Genomic DNA, 23,520 nt, shown 5'->3' with positions numbered 1-23,520 from the left:
GAAAGCAAGTGACATTGTGTGACAAAATGCAAATTGTTTAATAAAACTGTTTACATAAACTGTTTACATAACTACGATAATGCACAAAAGGATACACGCAAAACTCTTTAAATAAGTACTAAATAGACCATCACCTGGAACTGAGACTAATATACATCAAGCTGAAAATGGCATTTCTAGCCTTGTTCAAATGGTTCTGTATATCTTGCTTGGTATCGACACGATGATGATACATCAGCAAGTCGTACGTTCTTCTAAATTGCCTGAATTCTTTGGAATTATGATGGTGACTCTTGAGTCATCAGGTATCTTCTTCTGTTTAAAAGTAGTTGTGAATAGTTGCTTCAGGCTAAGGAATCTTCAATTTATAAGGAACTTAATAGCTGATATAATGTTCTATCACCAAGGTTTCAGAAACATTATTCTCATTGTCACTATTTACTCTATTCTCTTGTTCCAGTAAGGTTTTGTATTTGCTGAATGATGGCATTTTCCGGGCACGATAAATTTTAAATGTTCAATTTTTCCTCTTATATAGTACTAAATGAATATTTATTAAATAAATCTATAATACTCTTTTTGGCTCACATTTGAAGATAATCAGGACCATTGTGCCTTTTATATATTAATATAATACATTTTTTCTAAATGACTCTTCAATCAAGTCATTTTGTTTACTATTGATGGAAAACACCTCCTCTATTGAGAACTTAAACATTTTGCTGGAAGTTCTACAATAGGATTTCTCGAATGCTGGACCACTCAATTGACCGAATTCACTATTTGGCGTATACTTCCAAAGAAGATAGAGGCTGCAAATTACCAATATTATGGTCACTGGTGGAAACTGGTGTAGATCACAGTAACAATTGTCCGTTAATACTCGCTGGACATATCTTTTTGTTTGTAAAGGTATAAACAAACAACTTTACATTTGGTCTGTTTACAATATCTGAATTATCAAATTGCATTAGATTATATTTACATTTTACACCATGTTACCCTATAGCTATTGTTATGTTATGTGTAGTCTAGTTTTCCAATTAACATTTTGTTCTACCATGATTTTCAAATTTTTCTTATAATAGGGTAACAATTGAACTAAAATAATAACAATATTTAACTGCTGGATGTTATAATAATAATAACAATAATATTATATCGTTTCATCTTGCTTTGTTGGAGCAACTACGACATTAGTTATTAATGATCTTTTTGACTCTTGCCATTTTCTGAACCAAAAGTCGAGGGCTTCCAAAAATGTTAACAAACTTGCACCAAAGAACAGTCCTAAGGCGCCACCAATATCACCTGTTAAAAACAAAGTACGTATATAAAAATAGGATCCCCAATTTGTAAATATGATTTATTATAAATCATAATATAACTGATCATAAAATTGAAATAATATTTAAGAAGAGACACTTGTAATTATTAAGTATTAATTCAAGGATTTATTTATGTGTTTTTTTGTAGTATCGTGTTTGTATTATTCAGTGAAACAGTTCAATTAAAAAAATAACAATAATTTGTTTATTTTATAATTGTTAGGCCTATTTAGAAATGCGGTTTTGTTTCTTGTTTATTATTTATTATATACATTTTTTTCTATCATTCGTTCAAAACATTTCTATTTAAACAGGAAAAACCCATTTATTATTACATTAATACTAGGCCTATATTTAAAGGGAAGTAAGTATAATAATATATTATAAGTATTTTATTTTTTCTTGCTCCTTTCTATGTTAATGTAATTTACCATTATTGTTATTATTTTATGTTGCAAAAGTAGAAAGCCTAAAAGATCATGTCTTACAAATCAATGAAAACACATCGTAATCTTCCTGTTCCGTGATTGTTTCTAATTCCAACGTTTTGTAAAACACCTCAACCTTAACGAGATTTGATCTACGAAAATAAAATAATTAATAATTTGTGAGACAAACTCTAATATTAAAGTCATCTGCTTATATCTTCGTACTATTTTAAGTTCAACACCTTCAACTCCATACCTTTCTGGAACGAGTATTTTTATTACACCAAAAATAAAATCTGGAGAAATAGCTAAACATGAATATACATACCATAAGGCGATGACGTAGAAAGAGACTTAACTACAAAAGCAACACTTTCTTCGATACCTCCCAACAATCAAATATTGACAGTAACAGTATTATCTACAAACTTGTCATACCTCATGTAATCAACTGCTAAATCCGTTCCTTGTCGAAAAGTCAACACACGCTCCGCAGTAGTCAAGGTGAAGTTACGAGTATCATTGTAAAACAGGCTAACAAATGTCGATGTTGTGAAATTAAGAAAGTCAGTAATATTCTTTTGGTCGAAATAGACAGACTCGTCTAAAACGTTCCAATACCGGGGATCCGCACTACTTAATATAGTAGCTTTAATAATATCCGTCTCCACGTTGCTGCTAATTGATGATCCCCATTCCGTTGTCATGTTATCAATTTGATACAATTCGTAGTATACTTCGTTACACAGAAACCGGACAATAGATGTTATTGTATCCTTTGCAAATTCTGTCATATAATGTTTGTAAAGTAGCAGGTCGTCGGTATTTAGATAATACAATGCCTTCTGAACAGCCATATTAATAACAGTTCCATGATTATCCAAAAAAGTGTCAATTGATCTGAAAAACTCTTTCCTAAAATAGTACCCAAATATCAAATATCGTATTATTTTAGGTTTTATTCACAATACTCACTCTTTCATTCAATAACACTCTTTTCCCCCATTATCTAAACTGTGAAAAATGTGGGCAACACCATCACTCAATAACCTCTGACTCGGGAAAAATGTTTGAGAGGTTTTGTCTTGATGGATGAAAAATAGAAAGTAAGGGGGAAAGATACTAGGCCTAGGCCTACAGTTGCAAGTAATAATACTGAAAAGCAAATAATTGTTGACTTAAATCGTTTAAGTAAATTTGAAACTATGGTTGAATCTTCTCTTCTAATTAACTGTCAGTTTTTGTCTGAATTGTCTATGACACGAGAGGCTCATTAATAATGTACGACCAAAAACAAACGCTTAGGCATATAAGTCGAATATATAGTCAATTTTCCACTCACGAGAAATGCTGTTTTACTTACCATATCTCATCACCTAATCCACGAGCAGAGTATTCATAGTTTTCCATCGTCTCCAGCGTTAACGGAACTATTGCGGATGGAAAAACTGAATATGACGATGAGTAACTGAATTCTTCTGTTGTGCACGGTTGTACACATGATGGACATAATCTAAATCTAGACTCAGTAAAGTGCACTGAAATATAAAATAAATTATGCATCATAATATCATTGCGAGACAAGGTTTTGTTTTTGTAAAATGTATTCTAAACAACGTGTTTTTTAGGACGATTTTGGCTATCGGAAAGTATCTTAATTTACACTCACACTTTCTCAGCTTATTTTGTGTTTAAGTATGTTTAATTGAAAGTGATTACATTAAAAAAAAACAGGGAAAAATATGGCAATATTTTCCAAAAACTAATTTCTAAAAATCGGTCAGAAAATAGTGTTTTTAATACATAGCTACTAAAATAGTTTGTACAAAAATGATCAATAGTGTTGTTATTGGCTTTTGAAGTCTATAGTATAATACAGATGTTTAACTCTGAAACACTTTGGCCTATAAATAATAATGGACAAAATGTCTCTTTAATCAATATAAAATTGTATATTTAAAAATAAATTACGATAATAATTCTTTGCGTTCAGTCGTTTCCAAGATTGATGTCTGATTGGATTAGAAATAGTGACATTTAGAGAGAAGACTGTATCTAAAAATGTTCATCACAACGTTACATTTAACTGTAGTTATAGTTTATACAGTAGTATTACTCTCCAACATTTTCGGAATATTTGTAAAATTTACAATTTTACCCTAACCAAATGTACTGACCAAATTGCTTATTGTAACATCTTGTAAGTGAGTATGGGCTACAAAGAGGATAGTTTTCTTTACCTGGCAAAACAAAAAACAGAACAACACATTAACTGGCTAAACTAATACAAATGTAAACCACATTTCAGAAAACACTCTGGAAGAAGGCCAACGTGGTATACTACAATATTTGCAAACTATCATAGGAATATTTAGTAATACAGCATCTCATTTGTATAACATGTGGTGCCTGTATCAGGTTAATAATTAGGTTATGGCATATGATACTAAGGGATACATGTGAAAAACATGTGATGTTGTATTACCAAATATTCATATGATACTGGAGAAACCTAGATAAAGCACCAAGAATCCGGTGAAAGAGGCACAACTTTTGTGGAAATAATTTGGTGATATGTAAGTGTGGTGGTATAATAACTAGGTCAATGGTTTTATAAAATAGCCTTTTTCTTAGCCGAAACGCACTCTTTGTTTAAAAAAAATAAAACTTGTCTTTACCCGAAAAACGCCATGGAAACTGTACTAAAATAAACTTACCATAAACGTAGAATGTCTTGCAACCACATCGTTTATACATTTCGTCAGCTTCGCAATCTAGAAAGCACTGTGTCCGAGAATAGTTCATGTCTGGATTACAATCATTCGATCGCTCGAGTATTTCTTTCTGTAAATGAATCGGGAAAAGAAAGTCAAACCCTACCTTACTTAAAATGAAAGAGATATGTGTCCAAGTCAATTTTAATCCTTCAATAAATAATAGTTACCTTGTGTTTTTTCACGGCTACGGTCGTGTGGATTCCAGGTGATAATTGGATTCCGGTTGCAGTGTGACTGTCAGGTAGAGCATTCTGTGCATGAAACGCCATGTTAAACCCGATGCTCTCTCGTGGAGCTGCAACGTATTCAGATCCTTGTGCATTTAATATTAAATTCAAACCATGATTGGCGCCTATACAGAAACAAACACAATCATTGTGCTACTGCTTTTTAAAGAAGAATTGACCACGGTCAGGGACCGAATTATGTTAGAAATTATACTTTGTTTATGAAATATTACCCAAGACGATGCAAATAATAGGCATAGGCCTACCACATAATGCATTTTTTTTACAGTCACGCTTCATTATATTAATATCACTTTTACCCCAACGCTACAAAATCGTATTCTGTAAAATGGTCAAAACGTCCTACTAAAAATACGTCCACCGGAAGTTTTCCATGAGTTTGGTGTTCGATTCATTTGACGTTTAGGTAAAGCTGTGTCTGGCCTAACAAATTCGTGCACTGTGCGCATTAAGGATGTTCATTAATTCATTCTTATTGTTGTGGTTTGTTGAGATATTGGGAAGGTTGTGTTAATTTCTGAAGACACGAATTTACCGTAACCGAAACCAATTTGTGAAACTTATGCACGGGAAAAATCACTCCCTTGAATTTGGTCATGATATCACAAAGAGAACATTTTTGAAACACACATGCAGTAAACGCTGGTTTTAACGTTAACGTCATCACTTTACCTTGTGTCAAAACCTGTCAGGTGTACCAGTAACTTAAGTCATCGTACCCTATGTTTTTTGCTCATATTTATTGTAATTTATACTTTAAAAATTAATTATCTCCAACAATAACTATTTTCTCAAATTTAGTATTATGCTTTAAGCCGATGTGTATAGTCAAACTGTATTTTTCAGTATACTTTTAGAATGTTTGATTATGTGTTGTGTAGTGAAAATTGACGGGTAAAGGAGGGGGTAATTTTGTAATTGTTACTACTTACTGATTAATTGGAACACTTCTTTTTCTTTTACTCTCTAATCTTATTTAATCTAATCGAATTTTTCAATTTTAATGTTTCAATACCCAAATATCTCATATTAAATTGCTGTCACTTATAATAATCAAGTCTTTTGTTGGTTGGTGAAAGTTACAGTCAGCGATTTTCTCCTAACTGACACAGTTGATTTTAAATCAATGTTTAATATACAGTGCACTCGTCGAGAGTATTTATAATACCTCAGTGTTTAGTCAACAGTACTGATACAATATCCATGGTTTGTGATAAGCAACTGCTGTAATTTTCTAAATAAACCTCGTTTAATATTTATAATACACACGTACTGTATACTCAAATCAGGGAATGTAATTAAAATAAAATTAAAGTAATAGGCCAAAAGTTATATTGAACACAAATAACCAACCTCTATCTTTGATCCAACGGTCCGAATCTTCAACAACAAATTGAAAACAGAATCCATAACTTGTTAAAATTGGTCTGAAGTTGGTTGCATTGCACTCTCTATTCTTGAAACGACACCTACAAAAATCATTTTGAGTCACAATTCATTCATCGTTTTATTAGGAATACCACAAACATAATATATCTATAGGTAAATAGATAAATAAAAAAAAATATTAGTTAATGTAAGAAAGCATTCCATTGTATATGCATTCTTAACACATTAAGTGACACATCAAATGATTGAACGTCATTTAAAAAAACAACATGCTTTCACTACGATTTCTAGGCTGCTTCAACGGTAAGACATTTTTTATAGCGTGCTTTCAACGATCTCAAAGTGCACTTATTATATTTACACCATAAGATTGAACAGTACATGCTGACACAGTATTTAATTTCGTCGTAGTTGAACATTTTTCCAAACTTTCTATTCAGAGAGTTGGCTCTAAAACTGTAAAAAATAATAAATAATCAACAATATCTTTATTTTAATGTTTTTGTAGCAGAGGGGACAAACTGTCTGTACAGTTTTTACAATTATTTTTTACATATTCATAAACCATACCCAATAAAAACTAATTATAATGATACCTTTTCGATACCCATCTCTTCGCCAGGCAACTTCAATTGTTTATTAATTTGGCTGCTTTGAAAACTAACCTTTTTAAATCATTCTTCTTTTTGGAGGGTGGGTGTGGGTTTCATGTTATCTACTATTAAGCCCAATTATTATTATTATTATTTCACTGTCCGTAACTTAATCGATCAAAACATCAATAAGGAAAAAATGGTATCATTATGTATCTACTTACATCACTATTGTATCACTAATGTCTGGAGCGTTGGTCGTAATAAACTCTGTAAGATTGTCACTTGTCAGGTAGTTTGAACTATTCCCGTCAAAGAAAACGTATCCTGCCTCTTTAGCAGTCTCTGTAAGCCCAGCCTCAGGAAACAACACGCGAAGTGAGCTGATACCAAATTCAATGAAGAATAATATACCGCCAAATTGTTGGGAAAGTTTTTCAAAACTAAAAGAAAGATAAAGTATCCATTTTCATCAATTTGTAAATTCAGAAAATTTTGGGGGAAAAATATTAACAACTTTATTTGAAAACGGATACAACACTTGATTCACCAGATTGGTGTTTTTACAAAAACCATTTAACTTATAAAACTATCTACAAAAGTTATAATTTAATCTGATTCAAAACAATTTACAATATTAACTATTTCATTTTCTCTGTTTTGTCTCGACTGTACTTGCAGCACTTACCCAGGTTGTACAATTCTAAATGCGCATAACGACATGCGATAGTAAAAAAATACAAAGAAAAATAACGTAAATAACATTAATATATAAACCAGACCAGTAGCTGGCCTAGTGGAAGTACCTGAGTTATCCAAAAGTGCACTTGTTTATGCACATACAATACCAATTATACATTTAAAAAAAGGGGGAAATTGTAAAACTTGGGAGCCCGCCTACGAATATGGATAATTAATATAAATCAACCAAGATAATGCCGATTTCATGTTTAGTTGAGGAAAAACTCATGTAATGTTCGTAAGCATGATTTTTCCAGATAGAAAATTAAAACTGTATCAGTGAGATGTGTGTTTTTATACAATTTCTTTGATAAATAAAATGGGAAACATTTTCATCTTCATATTAAGCCCACTTCTGGCATTTTTTGGATAATATTGCATTGTTACTTACGAAAACATGTTCATGTTGCAAATAGTGATTCCTGGAAATTCAAGTTCATCTTCATTCTGGTACGAAAATTTAGTATTAGTTGGTCCACTTCTGTATTTTGTAATACATTTAAATAACTGATACTGCAGCCCGCAAAATGCACAACCGATTAGCAGAATCCATAACAACCTAATCATCAGAAGTTAAAACAACCGATTAGAAGAATCCATAACAATCTAATCATCAGAAGTTAAAACAATTCATGTATTTACATCAAGGTGTATGTTAATTGATGTATCTTTATATTATTTTTTTTTACTGTAAAGTTGTTTTTCTCTTTCATGGGGATATCCTACATTTACTTATTCTTTCAAGTATTTCAGTTAAAAATCACACAAATGTGTAATTAAAAATTAATGAAAAACGTTCATAAAACGGTTATAAACAGTGGGATTATTGTTAGACTTATTGTTAGATTTTATAAGAATAATCATATTAGTTTTTTCTACGGAAGTAATAACTTGTCAAAGTTTGATCTTATCAATCTTCTTTTTTTCTTTTTGGGGGAAGAAAATCTTTAATTTTGCTACAATAGTAAAAAAAAAATACAATTTATAACATATCTAAATAGCGTACATATCGTCCAAAAATAAATTCAGTTTAACCTAAGAAAACTATATGGAATATAACTATATCAAACCAAATTTAGAATGCAGTAGCTTATTTCTTTCCTACTGTAGTATGAGAAAGGTTCTTCAATCAGAGACAAATTACACATAATTATATTTTTTCTATTTTATTTTGAGTTGTAGTCAATGTTAATGTTTTCAATCATACATTAAAGTTAGGTATAACACCTACAATGTAATACCTCAAAGTAAAGTGTGTTATTTTAACAAAAACGCAGTAGTAAGACGCAGAGTTGAGGATGTCAAGAAGTCATTATTCAATCAAACTGTAATACAAAACATGAAAGCCATATCAAGCAGAAGGTTCTATGTTTGAATTTCGCCTTTTCTCATTATCACAGATTGTGCGAGATTTTTAGTTTCTGGCAAATACTCTTATATTGAATGTTTTCTCTAACAATCTAAATGAGATTGTGATCTACATGTATAACCAATTAATCCCAAGGCATCAAGAACAGTTTTTAAAAAATAATTCGCGCTCGCAATCCTAACGTTATTACAAAACGATACAATGCCCTTGTTCATCTAATTATTGAGTATGGTGTAGCGGTATCGGGACTGCCGTACCAGAAGGGTTACATGTTTTCTCTTAACAAATTCAAAAGCGTATGACTTTATTTTGTTTCTCCAGCTTGAACTAATTCCTGAAGTAAATCTTTTTAATTGAAATCTATTTTGTACGCAACTAAGTGTATTTAGAGAAATTATCTTTGTGACAATTACATTTCAATAACCCTCGACACCCCGACCATCTTAAATTCATTCATCCTTTTGCTCAATACTAGTTTTTTTCTGTTTCATAGAATTTTCGAGAAAATTTAATTCATTGCCCGTTGATGTGTTTAAACATTTCGTCAAGAGTCTTTTTGCTTTGTATTCCTGAATATGTTTTATATATTTACTAGTAATTATACCCGCCCCAGGGCGGGTTGCAATATTTCTTTTCGTACATAAGTTGGGGAGCCCTCGTGAAACGTCACAAAATAAACATGAATATTCATTAGTCATATCCATAAGGTGTGACGTAAGAATTGTTCAAATGTAGTTTAGAACTTTCCCGGTACAATTCCGGTCATTTTAATACCCAAAATGCAAGGTTACCAACATTGGTATAACGAACAAACAAACAAACTCACACAACAAACGTACAAACTCTCTCACTTATAATATAGATAATAGCTTAAGCCCACACCTTTCCCATTAAATTCAAATTTGCATTGTGCTTCATTATTATGAAATAATTATTTTAGCACTGTAACTTTTGCTATCAATTTAAAATGTTTTCGTATTATTTTATAATCATGCACAAATTAATTCAAGTATTCGTTTATTAACAAAATGAATTTCCTTGTAAATAAAGGAGCTGCACTACTTCTACATGTATCTTACCTTCTAATGTTAGATGTTCCTTCTATTAGATGTTTTACACCATGAAAATTTGTATTTTCACCGAACTCACTCACATTTTTCCTCCATATTTTGTCAGTGGTCGCCTGTGAAACCATGTTTCTTCAACTTACATTTAATATTAAATACAAGTTTAGGTACGCTACACCAGAATTATAAAGCAAATTATGAAATCAATACACACAAAACGTTTAATATAAAATGATTTAAACCATCGAGATTGTCAATAATCTGTGAAAGTGAGTGCAAAATGTAATAAAGGACAATTTGTCACGGTGTCATTTCGATCATAGCTTCATTATTAGCTCTTGATTTATAATTTAATTTCGGCACAACTGTAAATTACCATTCCTTAATCTATACAGTAACATAGTAAATACATGTACATTCTAGAACATAAGAGTATTTATAGAATTAAGAAACAATGTAATTGATTTAAGAACACTTAACTGCTAGTCATTTTTTTTATAGGAGTGAATATTAATTTCACCACTTGACGACCCCAGCCAGTTGATTTTAAAATTTAATACCGGCATGCAGCATCGCGCACGGAACGAACGCGCTGACTCGTTCGTGCCACATTGCGGGCCCACCCGTTTGCTTCTTGGCGGCTTCACGTACTTTTTAACTCTCTCTTCAAAGTTCTTTTCAACTTTCCCTCACGGTACTTGTTTGCTATCGGACTCGTGCCAGTATTTTGCCTTGGATGGAGTTTACCACCCGTCTTGGGCTGCATTCCATAACAACCCGACTCATAAAAACCGTGGTCCGCACGCGGCGGGCCCAGGCCGTGGGGGCCTGACACCCTCTATTGGAAGGCCTCGACCAGAAGGACGTGTGCCTGAGCACATGCTTGGAGTAGGGCTTTCTTACACCACAATTTCCGCGTACCGTTCAGGCACGGGGATTCGGCGCTGGTCTGATCCCGCTTCACTCGCCGCTACTGTGGGAATGCTTGTTAGTTTCTTTTCTTCCGCTTAGTTATATGCTTACATTCAGCGGGTATTCTCCCCCGATGATCTGATATCGAGTTGGTAAGTCGGTGTGCCGTGTTAAAAGGCCAGGCCGATACTTCTGCGCAGCTTCGAGAGATGGTGCTTGATCCGCGGGCGGAAGGTTTCCCTGCTAGTCCAACCGCCTCTTCCTCTCGGAGAGAACCGGCCTGAAAAACACGCTGCATCTGAATTCACCCAGCTCGACAGTCGGGCGCTGGTCCGCGTCCGTTACATCTTGTGTATTGTAAACGGAACGGGCGCGATGCGTCGCATTGTCGACCCTCAGTCGGACGTGTTCCGGATCGCGAGGACCCGGGCTGAAATGTGCGTTCGAAGTATCGATGATCAATGTATCCTGCAATTTACATTAGTTAACGCAGCTGGTTGCGTTTATCATCGACGCACGAGCCGAGTGATCCATCGCTAAGAATTATTCGCAACTTGCGCTTTCAACGCTTACAGAGTATGATAACAAATTTAAAATTTTCGTTTGGGAAATGCACAACGGGAGCGGGCGCGTCCTTCAAGCAGAGCCACCGAACCATCCTGAAACCTCGAATGGTCGGGCGGTTTTCGCAAAGTTCACTCCCAAGTTCGATTGGTTTTCGCCTGCCGGTCGCTTACCGTCCGGCCCTCCTTCTAGACACGACCCAGCAGACTCGCGTGCGAGTCGGCCGTGTCGGGTGACAAAACGTTTTTACGATTGCGGTAATGATCCTTCCGCAGGTTCACCTACGGAAACCTTGTTACGACTTTTATTTCCTCTAAATATATTTCGGCACGTGGACGGTAAAACCGACACGGCCGATCCGATGATCTCACTAAACCATTCAATCGTTAACGTAAAATGAAAAAAAAAATTGGAAATACGCGATCAGCACAACAGCGCCATCAAGAATCGAAAAAGGTTACTGGTGCATCTCAGCCCCCTGTCGTTGTGGACAGACGAATGAGCGCCGTTGTCAGTACTCGACACGCAGGGATCCTTAGGGGAGAAGAAATGTGTTTTATGTGTCGTCCACAATCGTCGTATATTATTCTTCAACATTTACATATATTTAAACTTGATTTACATAATATTTGGCAAACACATAACTCAGAGATTAACATTATAGGACAATTATTTACCCAATAATACAACCAACATACTAGTAATTACCATTCGTTCATAAATTTGTTTTGGTAAAGAAATTGTTCATCTATTAACATTAACAAGGCCAAATACATGGTTGCAGTCGCGTGCTCAAGTTAGTGTTTATCGACCGACCAACAAACCGACATTGTGAGCTGTAGTAAAATATGAAATTTAAAAAGTACATTGTTTTGCTAAAGAATTGTTTTTAATCTATATTAATAATATGTAATATCACTTCACCATGGTCAAACTAATATTTATCCTTTGATAACGAACTTGTCAATTAGAACTAAATTGTTTATTATCTTGCTTACTAAAAAGATACATGCAATGTTTCTAAGTTAATTATAAGATTAGGTGTAGATTTAGATTAGATGTAGATTTAGATTTGAAAAACAACCTTTTTGCGGAATGTTTTTTATTTACTTAACCTGATAACGCACTAAAAAGAATCATAAAGTTTATGTTATGTTATTTATGATTATTGCTCCTACAATCGATTATTTATCGGTGACCCATGAATTGCTTTGATTTTGTTTTGTCCCAGAAGTATAAAAAAATAAACAGGAGAACATTGCAACTATACTCAACATACGTTGCTTAAAACTGTAGGATGTTCGATCGCATATCTGTACTTATTAAAATATGTGGTACTTGTATATAGGTGGCAAAATTGCCATGTGATGCCAACAGGGTTGAAACAATAATATAAATTCTGGGTTTTTGTTGTTTTTTTGCGCCAAGCCTTTAGGCAGTTTTATTCAAGAGAAAGCTTATTACTTACTAGTTACTACGGCTAAAAAAAATGGGTATTTGAAACTCGGACTGGATATGCCCAAACCTTAAAGCACGTCTGGGAGAAGAGAGTCTATGAGATGTATGCAGACTGTAGTCTGACTGTCAACGTATGTATTTATCATTGAATAAATGGTCAAATCTTTCCTTTATGGTAAATAGTTTCTGGCGAATGGTGTGTATCTGGGAAACTTCACTGGTGTGTATGATGAAGAATTGTTTGATTGGAATATCATTTTATTGCCTTCGCCATGGTTAAACTAATATTGATCCTACTTTGACGATAAACTTGTCAATCAGAACTGCATTGTTTATTCTATTACTTATTGATATGATACATGACATAATGTTTCTACTTATCATGTTAATATCATGACAAACAAAATCTGAACTTTGATCTAGAATTTATTTCCCCTACACTTAGATTGGAAACGACTTTTTGAGAAGTATTTTCTTTATTTACTTTACATGATAACACATTAAAACAAATCATAAAGGACGCATTAGTCCCGCGTTTAATCAATACAAAGCACTTATGCTTGAATGTGGATAATTCTCAGCATATTTTAAAATCCAAACATTATTGTTTTATCTGTAATACATTTCTTTGTAAAATGTTACACTATTTTAATTGATTTAAAAAAAATGTGTCCTTAGAAATGCTTTGCGATGCCTCCCCACACCATAAACAAACAACGAAAAAGACGGTTCTGATTGTAATTATAACGAATAAAAATCAAATTTAAAATAAATAATTATGTTATTACATTGAAACACAATGAATAACATATAAAGCATTATAGAAACATATTGTATATCATAGTATACTTGTAATTGTATTTGCATTGATTTAAAAATTGTATACGTTTGTCGAGATAGGCACTGCATTTGCGTTTTATTTCACACAAAAATCAATTATTATGTTGAACAGTAGCTATTACATATTTTCTACCATGATATTTGATATCAGCGGAAGGGATAAGTTGTACGTGCAGTCTAGTTCTAATGGAGTTGTTAAAGTAACACGTCTATTGCTGAATACGCTATAATACTCGCTTCATCATCCCTATACACGTACAACGTATACTATGTATCTATATATAAATTTTCGTAAGGGCAAAATTCGATTCGATAATTGTTGTTAATAGCTGAAAACCGGTTGAACAGCTCGAGTACAGCATCGTAATGTTGAAGACAGACCGATTTTCTTAAAAAATACTATTTTGCTAGATTTAATATAAGTTTATACAAATGTATTGATTTGTGATGAATGGAACATTCCAAATTATTTGGTTTAACCATAGAGGTATATGCTTACCTCCATGGTTTAACACAAGTAGGTAAATTTATGGGCCCTTGGAGAATAAGCATATAGTATTGCAATGCTGTAAAATACTGTAAATAGGTATTAACCACTTTTGATCGCCATTTGAATCGCAAATTTCTTACTGTGAGTGTTGGTACTGTAAGATATAATATAAACAAATATACAAATAAACTTTATTACTGTGAGTGTGGGTAGACCCTACTGTTAGATTATAAACGCATAATGTACAAATAAGTAAACTTTACTACTGACAGTTGCTTCTCAACGTTTGTATTAATTAATAATTAAAAAATATATGAACGTCGTAGTGGTGTATCGTTACATATACTTTACTATTTCAATCGACTATGACAGTGAGCATTTTAACAAATTATTAAATCGCAAATGTTTTACTGTATGTAGTGGTATATTATTTATAGGCCTATAAAACATAAACAAAATATTTCGTTACTGAGTGGATAAGAATATATTTTAAAATGGTTCCTCTTTGTACCTATCCTCTTCCCCATCCCTCAGCCCTAATGTTACATACAAAACACAAATTGGGTTTGTTTACACATAACTCATAGATTAACATTATAGGAAAATAATTTACCCAATAATACAACCAACATACTATTAGTTACCATTCGTTCATAAATTTGTTTCGGTAAACAAATTGTTTATCTATATTAACAAGGGCATATACATAGTTGCAGTCGCGTGCTCAAGTTAGTGTTTACCAACCGACCGACATTATAGTGAGCTGTACGGTAAAATATGAAATATCATATACATGACATAAAAAGTACTTTTGTTTTGCTAAAGAATTGTTTTAAATCTATATTAACAATAATTATGTAATATCACTTCACCATGGTCAAACTAATATTTATCCTTTGATAACGAACTTAAAACTAACTAAATTGTTTATTCTCTTGCTTACTGAAAAGATACATAACAATGTTTATGAGTTAATTATCAGATTAGGCTTACACTTTCGTTATCTTCATACAAAGATATAATGATAAAGAACGTATTATTGTTTCGCCGAAAAGTAATTTCTATTTACAATCTGAAAGATCATACAATTTCCATCGCATTAAAGTGGAGCTACACTCAGACTTTCTCAGCTTATATTATGTTTAAGTATGTTTAATTGAAAGTGATTACATACAAAAAACAGGGAAGATATGGCAATATTTTCCAAAAACTAATTTCTAAAAAATCGGTCAGAAAATAGTGTTTTTTACTACATTACACTTTTTCAGTAACTTAGGGGTTATTAGTTTACAATACGTCGCAAAACGCGTTACACTTAGCGACTGACGCGTTTTAGTCGCCGGTGAACGCGTTGGTGAAATGTCTCCCCTTTGGTAAATTATGTGTTGGAAAATGGCGAATCAAATTTTTATACCAGGGAGTTGTAAAATAATGTTTACAACTCCCTGTTTATACACACAATTAATACGATTTGTTTAGGCCCAAGTAATATTTCCGATAAAAATGTCAGCATAATTTACATGTAACATCATGATTTGCACTGTACAACAACAGCATAATAATCTTAATCAAATTGCTTATTAATTTTAAGCTAGGCCTAGCTAAATCGTCTGATCAGCCTAGCTAGCTAGGCTTGAATTCATGTCTAGGTAGGACGGACTGTAGTCATGGGTTCGAAAATGCTTGGTCGTTTCGTCCCATTTATCGTTCCTGGGTTTTCTCGCACATTAAGAATTGTGAAACACAAAATTCTCTACAAAACAAGACTGGTATTGCTCAGAATAGTAACAGATGTGGAAGCTTATGTCTGACTGAAAAGCAACTATTCAGGCACCCTATCATGGCCCATGGGTAGGCCGAGATTGGATGCCAGCAGAACAAACTTCACTGCTGTAAGGCTATCAGGCAGCCAGCTAGAGGCCAAGCAGCATCGTTACATACCTAGACTCTTGTAGGCCTAGGCCTAGCTTTATTGAATATATAGCCACGTCTTTCTCAAATCTCGTTAAATTTGACATTTTAGTAATAATCTCATAATCACTTATTACACTGTGAAACATGATAGGGTCACATCCAGAATGTTTTAATATACTTTTCGCCCGTCAAAAATAACATCGCGACAATAACAGATCGCCAGCTGCAGTGTGAAAAATGTTGTGAGAAATGTCACGTGATCATACTCCCTAGCAAAGTAAAAAACCCAATTGGACCCAACGGGGGAAAGTGTCTATTTACGCGAAATTGCGCAATGTATACGCAATAACAATATCAAAAATAAAAAGATCTGGAAAAATTACATATAAAAACATTTTACATTTTTTTTTTAGTGAAGAAATTCATTTTTTAGGAATATTCAAATATACCCCCCTTTTGCATGTAAAAGAATAGTAAATTACAAGGTATCCCCCCAAAACGCAAAAAGGCGTGATTTTCAAGAAAATCATACTCATTGAAAAAATTTTCAAAAAAATATGAAGTATGTGGGATGATATTTTTAAAGAATAGTTGAAATGTATGAAAAATAGCAATTTTCTGGGTGGAGCTCCACTTTAAGCTTATAATAACAAAAATAATTTTAAATATTTTGTTTATGATAACGCACTACAATATAAAGTTCAGTGTTGTGTACCCCAATTAGTTGCACTGGGTTAAGGAGGTTATCATTCACTCATAGGATAACAATATTTTATAAAATTGATAGAGCAATAAAAACACTAAAACCTAAAACTGGACCGTTCGTAACGTCTTATTTAATCTTTTTTGAAGTCTATCATTAAGAGATGAATGCTCCTACTTTCCTTTACTAGGTTTATTTACGATATGATATCAATCCAATTCGCTTGAATCACTGTGATACTTCTTTCTATCGCACAACGTTTAAATCACCAATATTTCTTTATCTTTTACCTATATTTATCAATAAGCTATTCATACAGTAGTTAGTCGTTGATGCAAAACTCCTTTTTTTTAAATTTTTTTTTTTTGGTTAACCACCACCTTTATTCATCATTCAATCTTTTATAAATGTATTACAATTGTATATTATTATCATTTCATATAATATATATTACATTTCCGTTTTCTCAGTAGTTTTACATTTTTTTTTCTATTAATACATTTTATTTTCAATAAATCCATCTTAACATCTAATATTCTATTAACAATGTTTGTTTTTCATCTGATTAGAACAATCATTTGTATTCATTTCGTAACATTATTATCACATTTTTATTTGTTTGTATCTATTCTTATATAATTTCTACTAGTAAGTACTGATTTCCTCTTTTTATACATTATAATCTCTCTACACATTCCCATTCTTTACTATTAAAGTTGCGTTTGTTTCGATCAAACATATATTCAATTAACAATGCATATTCTCTCTTTTAACTACTAATTACTTCTTACTAGCTATTTAAACTAACAAAATATTTTCATTTAACATTGCTTTTTATTTTAAATAAATCCACTTTTCAAAACTCTTTCACCCACACAAACAAAAACGATTTCATATACTTGTGAGTAGAAATTTTGCATTTGTCCTACTTTGCATGGAACGGTGCTGTTCAAATTTAGTTTTTATTCAAATATATTATACTCATTTTCATTAAACTAATAGTTCACGATTTTGTATATTCTGTATCCTTATTTTATTTGTTTGTAGCCTGTTAAAAAGACATGTTTCCAAGAATAGATAATAATTACATTATTAATTTTAAAGTCCATCTTCACTGATTAAACACAACGTGTCAACAAGATTGACGGTTATGAGGAACTATGGACTTATAACAGAGCCTTTCAAGATTACGAGTAGAACCAGCTCATTACTTTTAATGATGTTATTAACTATGGCAAGGAAATTACTGCTGCTCGGTTGTATTGTAATTACACTTAGATGCCTGCTTGTTGGTAAGTCAATTAATTATAATAATAAGTAACACGTAACAAAACTGTAATTAATGATCGCTAATTTATTCTGAGAGCCTACCATTTGAGTGAAAATGTCGTTAATACAGTTATTTAAAAGACAATAGTTTTTGTATAGACAAGCATCATTTCCTTATGAATAAGCTGGAAAACTGTTATGTTTTGCTCTTATTTGACATCATTTTCATGTTTATCATGGTATTCTACAAGTTCAAAGAAATGAATTCTTTGAACTTGTAATATATATTATAATCTATATATTAATGCTACTACATTTTATGCGTATTTTACGTATCTCCTCCAAAACCACTGAACGGTACGTCCTCACATTTGGCACACTGATGTTTATTGAGGGGTCGCACACGATAGGCTATGAATTTTAAGGACTAGATGGTACACTCGCTTCGCTCGCGCACCATCTAGGTCGTGTCCACAGATGATTCTCGAATACACAGTAATTTCAGCGTCAAAAAACTGGCGATTTCAAATGTACGTACCGCAGGACTATAAATACATTGTCGTTTTCAGAAACGAATAAATAGACACGATGAGTAATGTAGTCAACTAAAATTAGCACACTAGGAATTAGGCCTACTTCCGAAGGAGAAACTTGTCTTAAAATGAGTCCAAAAAACTAAAACTGTGCCTGTTATAGTCGATTAAAATAGTAAAGTACATGTAACGATACACCACTACGACGTTTATATTTTTTATAATTACTAATTAATACAATAAACAGTAACCACATTCACAGAAAATTTCGATTCAAATGGCGACCAAAAATGGTTATTACGTACAGTATTTACAATATTGTCAAAGTATTGCAATGCTATATCTCAGTTTTAAGTTTATTCTCAAATGGCCCATAAATTTACCTACTTGTGTTAAACCATGGAGGGCTCATACAGTCGAGACGCAGAGTGCTCAAATGACCGTTAAATCGCTAATTTTCCCCTGCGCATGCGCCATTTTTATACCAGGAAGTAGAAATTGTTTACACCTAGCGACGAACCGCGATGAATTTTTGCATGGAAGAGCCTTCAGAAATCCAGTAAAATTTCACCAATCAGGAACCTTATTAACTTGCCAAATATGGTAAAGGCTTACCAAATATAGAAAGAATCTTCCCGCCGACATTTTTTCGTATAAAAGGACGGACATTTAAATCGGCGTCCATTTTTCGAAATCGTAGCTGTCGAGGGCTCACGTGAGGTAAGTTTTGATTCTGGTTTGTTTTGGTTTGAAACAAACCAGCCGATTTTTTCTTCACAAGCCAAAATTAATAACATTCTAGTATGTGCTCAATACACATATAATACATATTCTGAGAAAGATTTGGCTCTGTTCATTCATGAGAACTATTAAAATTTAGTGCAAATTGAGCAGTCACTTTTTTCGGGCCGCCGCCATCTTTGTATGTATTCCTTAACTATATCGTAGATAGCGTCTGTGTTTTAGCAGATCAATCTTTACCAATCATGGGGCTTTGGTTTGACATATTAGGTTTTGATCGACTATTTATTGATTATCACGCAATTATAATGTTATTTGAAGTTATATTTTGTGGAAATTTGTAATTATGAAAGGAATAAAATACATTGAGATTTCGGTCTGTATAGAACTAGGCCTACTGTAACTAGGGCTAGCTAGGCCGATCTGTTTTGAAGTCTCCTATATAGTTATTTCGTACGGATTGAACTATTAGTAATTACCCTATGCTATTGGAACTAAATTTGTAATTTTTTTATTAGATGCATCTAGGCCTAGCCCAATGCCCCTCTCTAGCTGTAGAGCATACTATTAGCCTAGGCCTAGCTAGTCAGAGAAGAGCCAGTCAGCCAGCTCCCGCCCAGGCTATTATGCTGATGCTAGGCCAGGCTAGGAGACGTGTTCAACACCCGGCCAGAAGATGATGGTACCAAGCTCACCAAATGTACTGAAATAAACCTATAAAGGAAGTATACAATGATACTGTAATATTTTTGTTTTTATTTTGCAGGTGTTTGGATGCCAGCGTTTGATCATCTCAGGATTTTAACCAAGTTACCTCAATTAGCCAGCATACCGTACCAAGCCAAAATGTCTGCATACTGTATTAACCAACTTTCATGTGCATTTACTACACCAATTTATATAAGTTTAATAAGTGTGCTATTTAAATAAGTTATAGACTTACGATATATTTGAAAACCTTGAAAGTTATTAATAATTATTATAATAATTAGATTTGTTTGCCTTAGAATAGTTTACTTGGAAATTACTTAATCCAAACTAATTTAAACTAGACATGAAACTCGTCACTTTGACGAGTTAGTTATCCGCACCACGACAAACGCCACGTGCACGTCATACGTTGGAATATTGCACACAGATAAAGTTTATGGCATTATGACAAGAACTGAAGAATATGATATGCTGTTAGTGCTGAATTCTGTCAATTTTGTGTCATATAGTATATACATGCAAACAGTATAAGCTGTATACATATTACATACAGTGTAGAATAGGTGAAATTACGGGACCCGCCATTTATTCCAATTTTTAACATGGCGACGGTATCAAAATGAAACACTTAGATAGCAATTTCAGAAGGAAATTATCTCAGGAACAACATATTAACGTGTAGAAGAAATTTGAATACGTAAAATATAGATGCGCACCCTTTTAAATATGATGAACTATTACGCAAAATATGAAAATACAACTTTTTTTATTCAACTGGCCATATGATGACGTCACAACATCCGATTGGCAAAATGTTTACATGAATTCGTATCTACAATCCAATAGCTTCCAGAAAACGTTTTAATCGTGATTATCACATTTTATTCTTACGAGCTATTACAGATTAAAATTTACTGTAAAGATGAAATTAATGACCCACGTAATTAAAATTTTTAGGCATGATGACGTCATAAAAATTAAAATATTTTTATCTCATGCTAAAGAAAGTTGATTGACCTACACAATATATAAATGTAGGAGAAAAAGGAATACAGATAAGCGTGATGCGCTCCATTGAATGTGATGAGCAATAACGAAAGAGACAAAAATCCTATATTTTACATTCGTGTGGCCATACGATGACGTCACAATGTTTTTTTAGCCTTATTGATGCATGATCCGATATCTACAACTCATCAACTTCTAGATTTTGTAATAAAAATAAACGGTTAACGGTTTACTTTAGAAACTATGACTGTTTAAAAAAAGACATAATTTTGACGATTTTTTAAGCTTTTTCATAAAAAACGCGCACAAATTGTCTAATTCAACGTGTTCGTATGGCGTTATTTAAACTGAAAAAGGTCTAAATTGTTTTCAAAATTACTAGGAAAGGCTTGAAAAATATAATTCAGGAGAAAAAAATATGTTTTTAACGCTACGTACGCACCGCGCGCGTAAAAAATTGCGCGCCTGTGGGAATTTTTGACATGCTCAAAATGACAAGAAACGCGTAAAAAGCTGATTAGAAATTAATTTTGCGCATTTTGAAATTTTAAATGCGCGTGCGCGCGTAACTTCTTGTGAAACATGCCATTTTTAATCCGTAGAAAGTTTGCCCCTGATATGACTTAAATTTTGTCAAAGTGTCAATACTAAATGACTTTTGGTTTTTAATCTATGATCAATCATTGAAATTCATAAAATTGCGCGTAAGTCACGTTGCGCAACTATGACGTCATTCAAAAATAGGAGGTGCACAACTTCACGTAAATGCCCATATGTTGTCAAAGTTATGAAATGTTATGTTTACACATTTTAGAGAAACACGACTCACAAAAAGGAAGGAAGGAAAGAAGAATAATACAGAAAAAAAATATTGATCTCATACAATAACAAGGAGTTATCCGCTTGGTATACCAAGCGGATAACTAATAAGTTTATAAACCAGTATTTGTTCAGTTATATTGCCGTATAGTTTTCATCATGGTAGTGTAAATATTGTATAGTGCATATTATATATATATTTATTTATTTTATCAGCATCTATCTAGTCTTTTTAAATGTTATCGTATTTATGTTTAAATTCGTGCTGCATAATTGTATTCGGTTACATGTTTCTCAGTTCTTCAAAAATACCAAAGATATTAGTTAAAATTACACTTACACTTTTAATGTTTTATAACTCTACCAAAATAATTTTTGTATATTTTAGGATAGTTTGTTATTGATAATTTGTATTTTAACAACAGTTATGAGTTGAAATAAAATAAAGTTTCAATTTTAAAAATTCTTTGTGATTTATTATGTAGTTTTTGAAAAATTTGTGGTGTGATGATTGCAGTGATAGATTGTGCATTGTAAATTAATATTGATTAATTAATAACAATAATAAATGGAATTTGAAATTAAACCACATAAATACTGTAATGCAGTCGGACCTTGAAAGTTTTATTAAAAGCAGTCTGGTTCCCCTACGACTATTGCCATGACGTCATTTTAAGCCGTCTGGTGCTGTAAGGCTATTGCCATGACGTCATTTTGAGCCGTCTGGTGCTGTAAGGCTATTGCCATTACGTCATTTCTCTCGTCGGAAAATGGCTGCTATTTTAGAATTCATTCGCTTTTCTCAAACGAATCCAGCCATTTTTTTCTTCAAGAGAGTTTAACAATTTCCTTTGGTAGAAATATTTGGAATATATATTTACGTCATATACCTAAAATCTGTGACTGTTCATACGATTTTCAGTGAGTTATTTAATTTTTTTCGACTAAAGTTACTCAGCACTACGCCAGTCGCCGCTAGCCTACGCTAAGGTCGCCACAAACTTTCACTTGGCTAGGCAAAATATGATCGAATTTTTGAATTCTAAACAGGTAAAATCCCTTAAATATTATTTATAAATACAAAATACCCTGTAAATCGTAATTAAAATCTCATAATTTTACACGGAAATTCAGAACTTTTTTCTCTCGACCGCCGATAGCAATGGCGGCGATTCAAATTTCGAGATTGTGATAATTTCGAGGTCACGCAACTCTGCGTCTCGACTGCATAAATTTACCTACAAACTGAGAGTCTGAGAGATTGGAATGTTCCATTCATCGCAAATCAATACATTTGTATAAACGTATATTAAATCTATCAAAATAGTATTTTTTTAAGAAAATCGGCCTGTCTTCAACATTGTGATCTTCAACCGGTTTCCAGCTATTAAAAACAATTATCGTAGAAGGATATAGGAAAATGCGAAGCATCCTCGTATTATTGTGTGCAGGTATTTTTTAAGAGGACATCCATTAGACAGTGTATACTACGGTCGGAAAACACCCTATTTGGGGCAAATAGTTCAACCTAAATTCGTTTTAATCGTCAATAACTAATTGTCTAACTCAATTTTATTAGTAAACATGGTTACATCTGGTGGTTTAAATCAGTACCGAG

At 32.8% G+C, this 23,520-nt stretch overlaps 2 protein-coding genes and 1 pseudogene across 2 annotated transcripts; all 3 read right to left on the bottom strand.

The window, feature by feature from the left end:
- Nucleotides 1–1,093: 1,093 nt before the first annotated feature.
- On the bottom strand, nt 1,094–3,278 carry LOC144849833 (uncharacterized). The gene is made up of 4 exons (XM_078706913.1): nt 3,120–3,278; nt 2,195–2,671; nt 1,817–1,908; nt 1,094–1,311 (listed from the first exon to the last, which is right to left on the bottom strand). Exons 1-4 carry the CDS (start codon nt 3,164–3,166, stop codon nt 1,157–1,159), a joined length of 771 nt encoding a protein of 256 aa, XP_078563039.1. The 5' UTR covers nt 3,167–3,278; the 3' UTR covers nt 1,094–1,156.
- LOC144850532 (bile acid-sensitive ion channel-like) lies at nt 3,187–10,068 on the bottom strand. The gene is made up of 7 exons (XM_078707819.1): nt 9,953–10,068; nt 7,896–7,985; nt 6,988–7,206; nt 6,135–6,250; nt 4,701–4,885; nt 3,934–3,996; nt 3,187–3,294 (listed from the first exon to the last, which is right to left on the bottom strand). Exons 1-7 carry the CDS (start codon nt 10,066–10,068, stop codon nt 3,187–3,189), a joined length of 897 nt encoding a protein of 298 aa, XP_078563945.1.
- Nucleotides 10,069–11,241: 1,173 nt separating this feature from the next.
- LOC144851204 (5.8S ribosomal RNA) lies at nt 11,242–11,397 on the bottom strand (annotated as a pseudogene).
- Between the last annotated feature and the right edge of the window lie 12,123 nt (nt 11,398–23,520).

This window comes from Antedon bifida, chromosome 8 (genome assembly GCF_963402885.1).
Source record: "Antedon bifida chromosome 8, ecAntBifi1.1, whole genome shotgun sequence".
In the NCBI taxonomy this organism is placed as follows: Eukaryota; Metazoa; Echinodermata; class Crinoidea; order Comatulida; family Antedonidae; genus Antedon; species Antedon bifida.
Note: the sequence above shows the minus strand (reverse complement) of the source record. Positions and strands in the feature narration are given on the sequence as shown.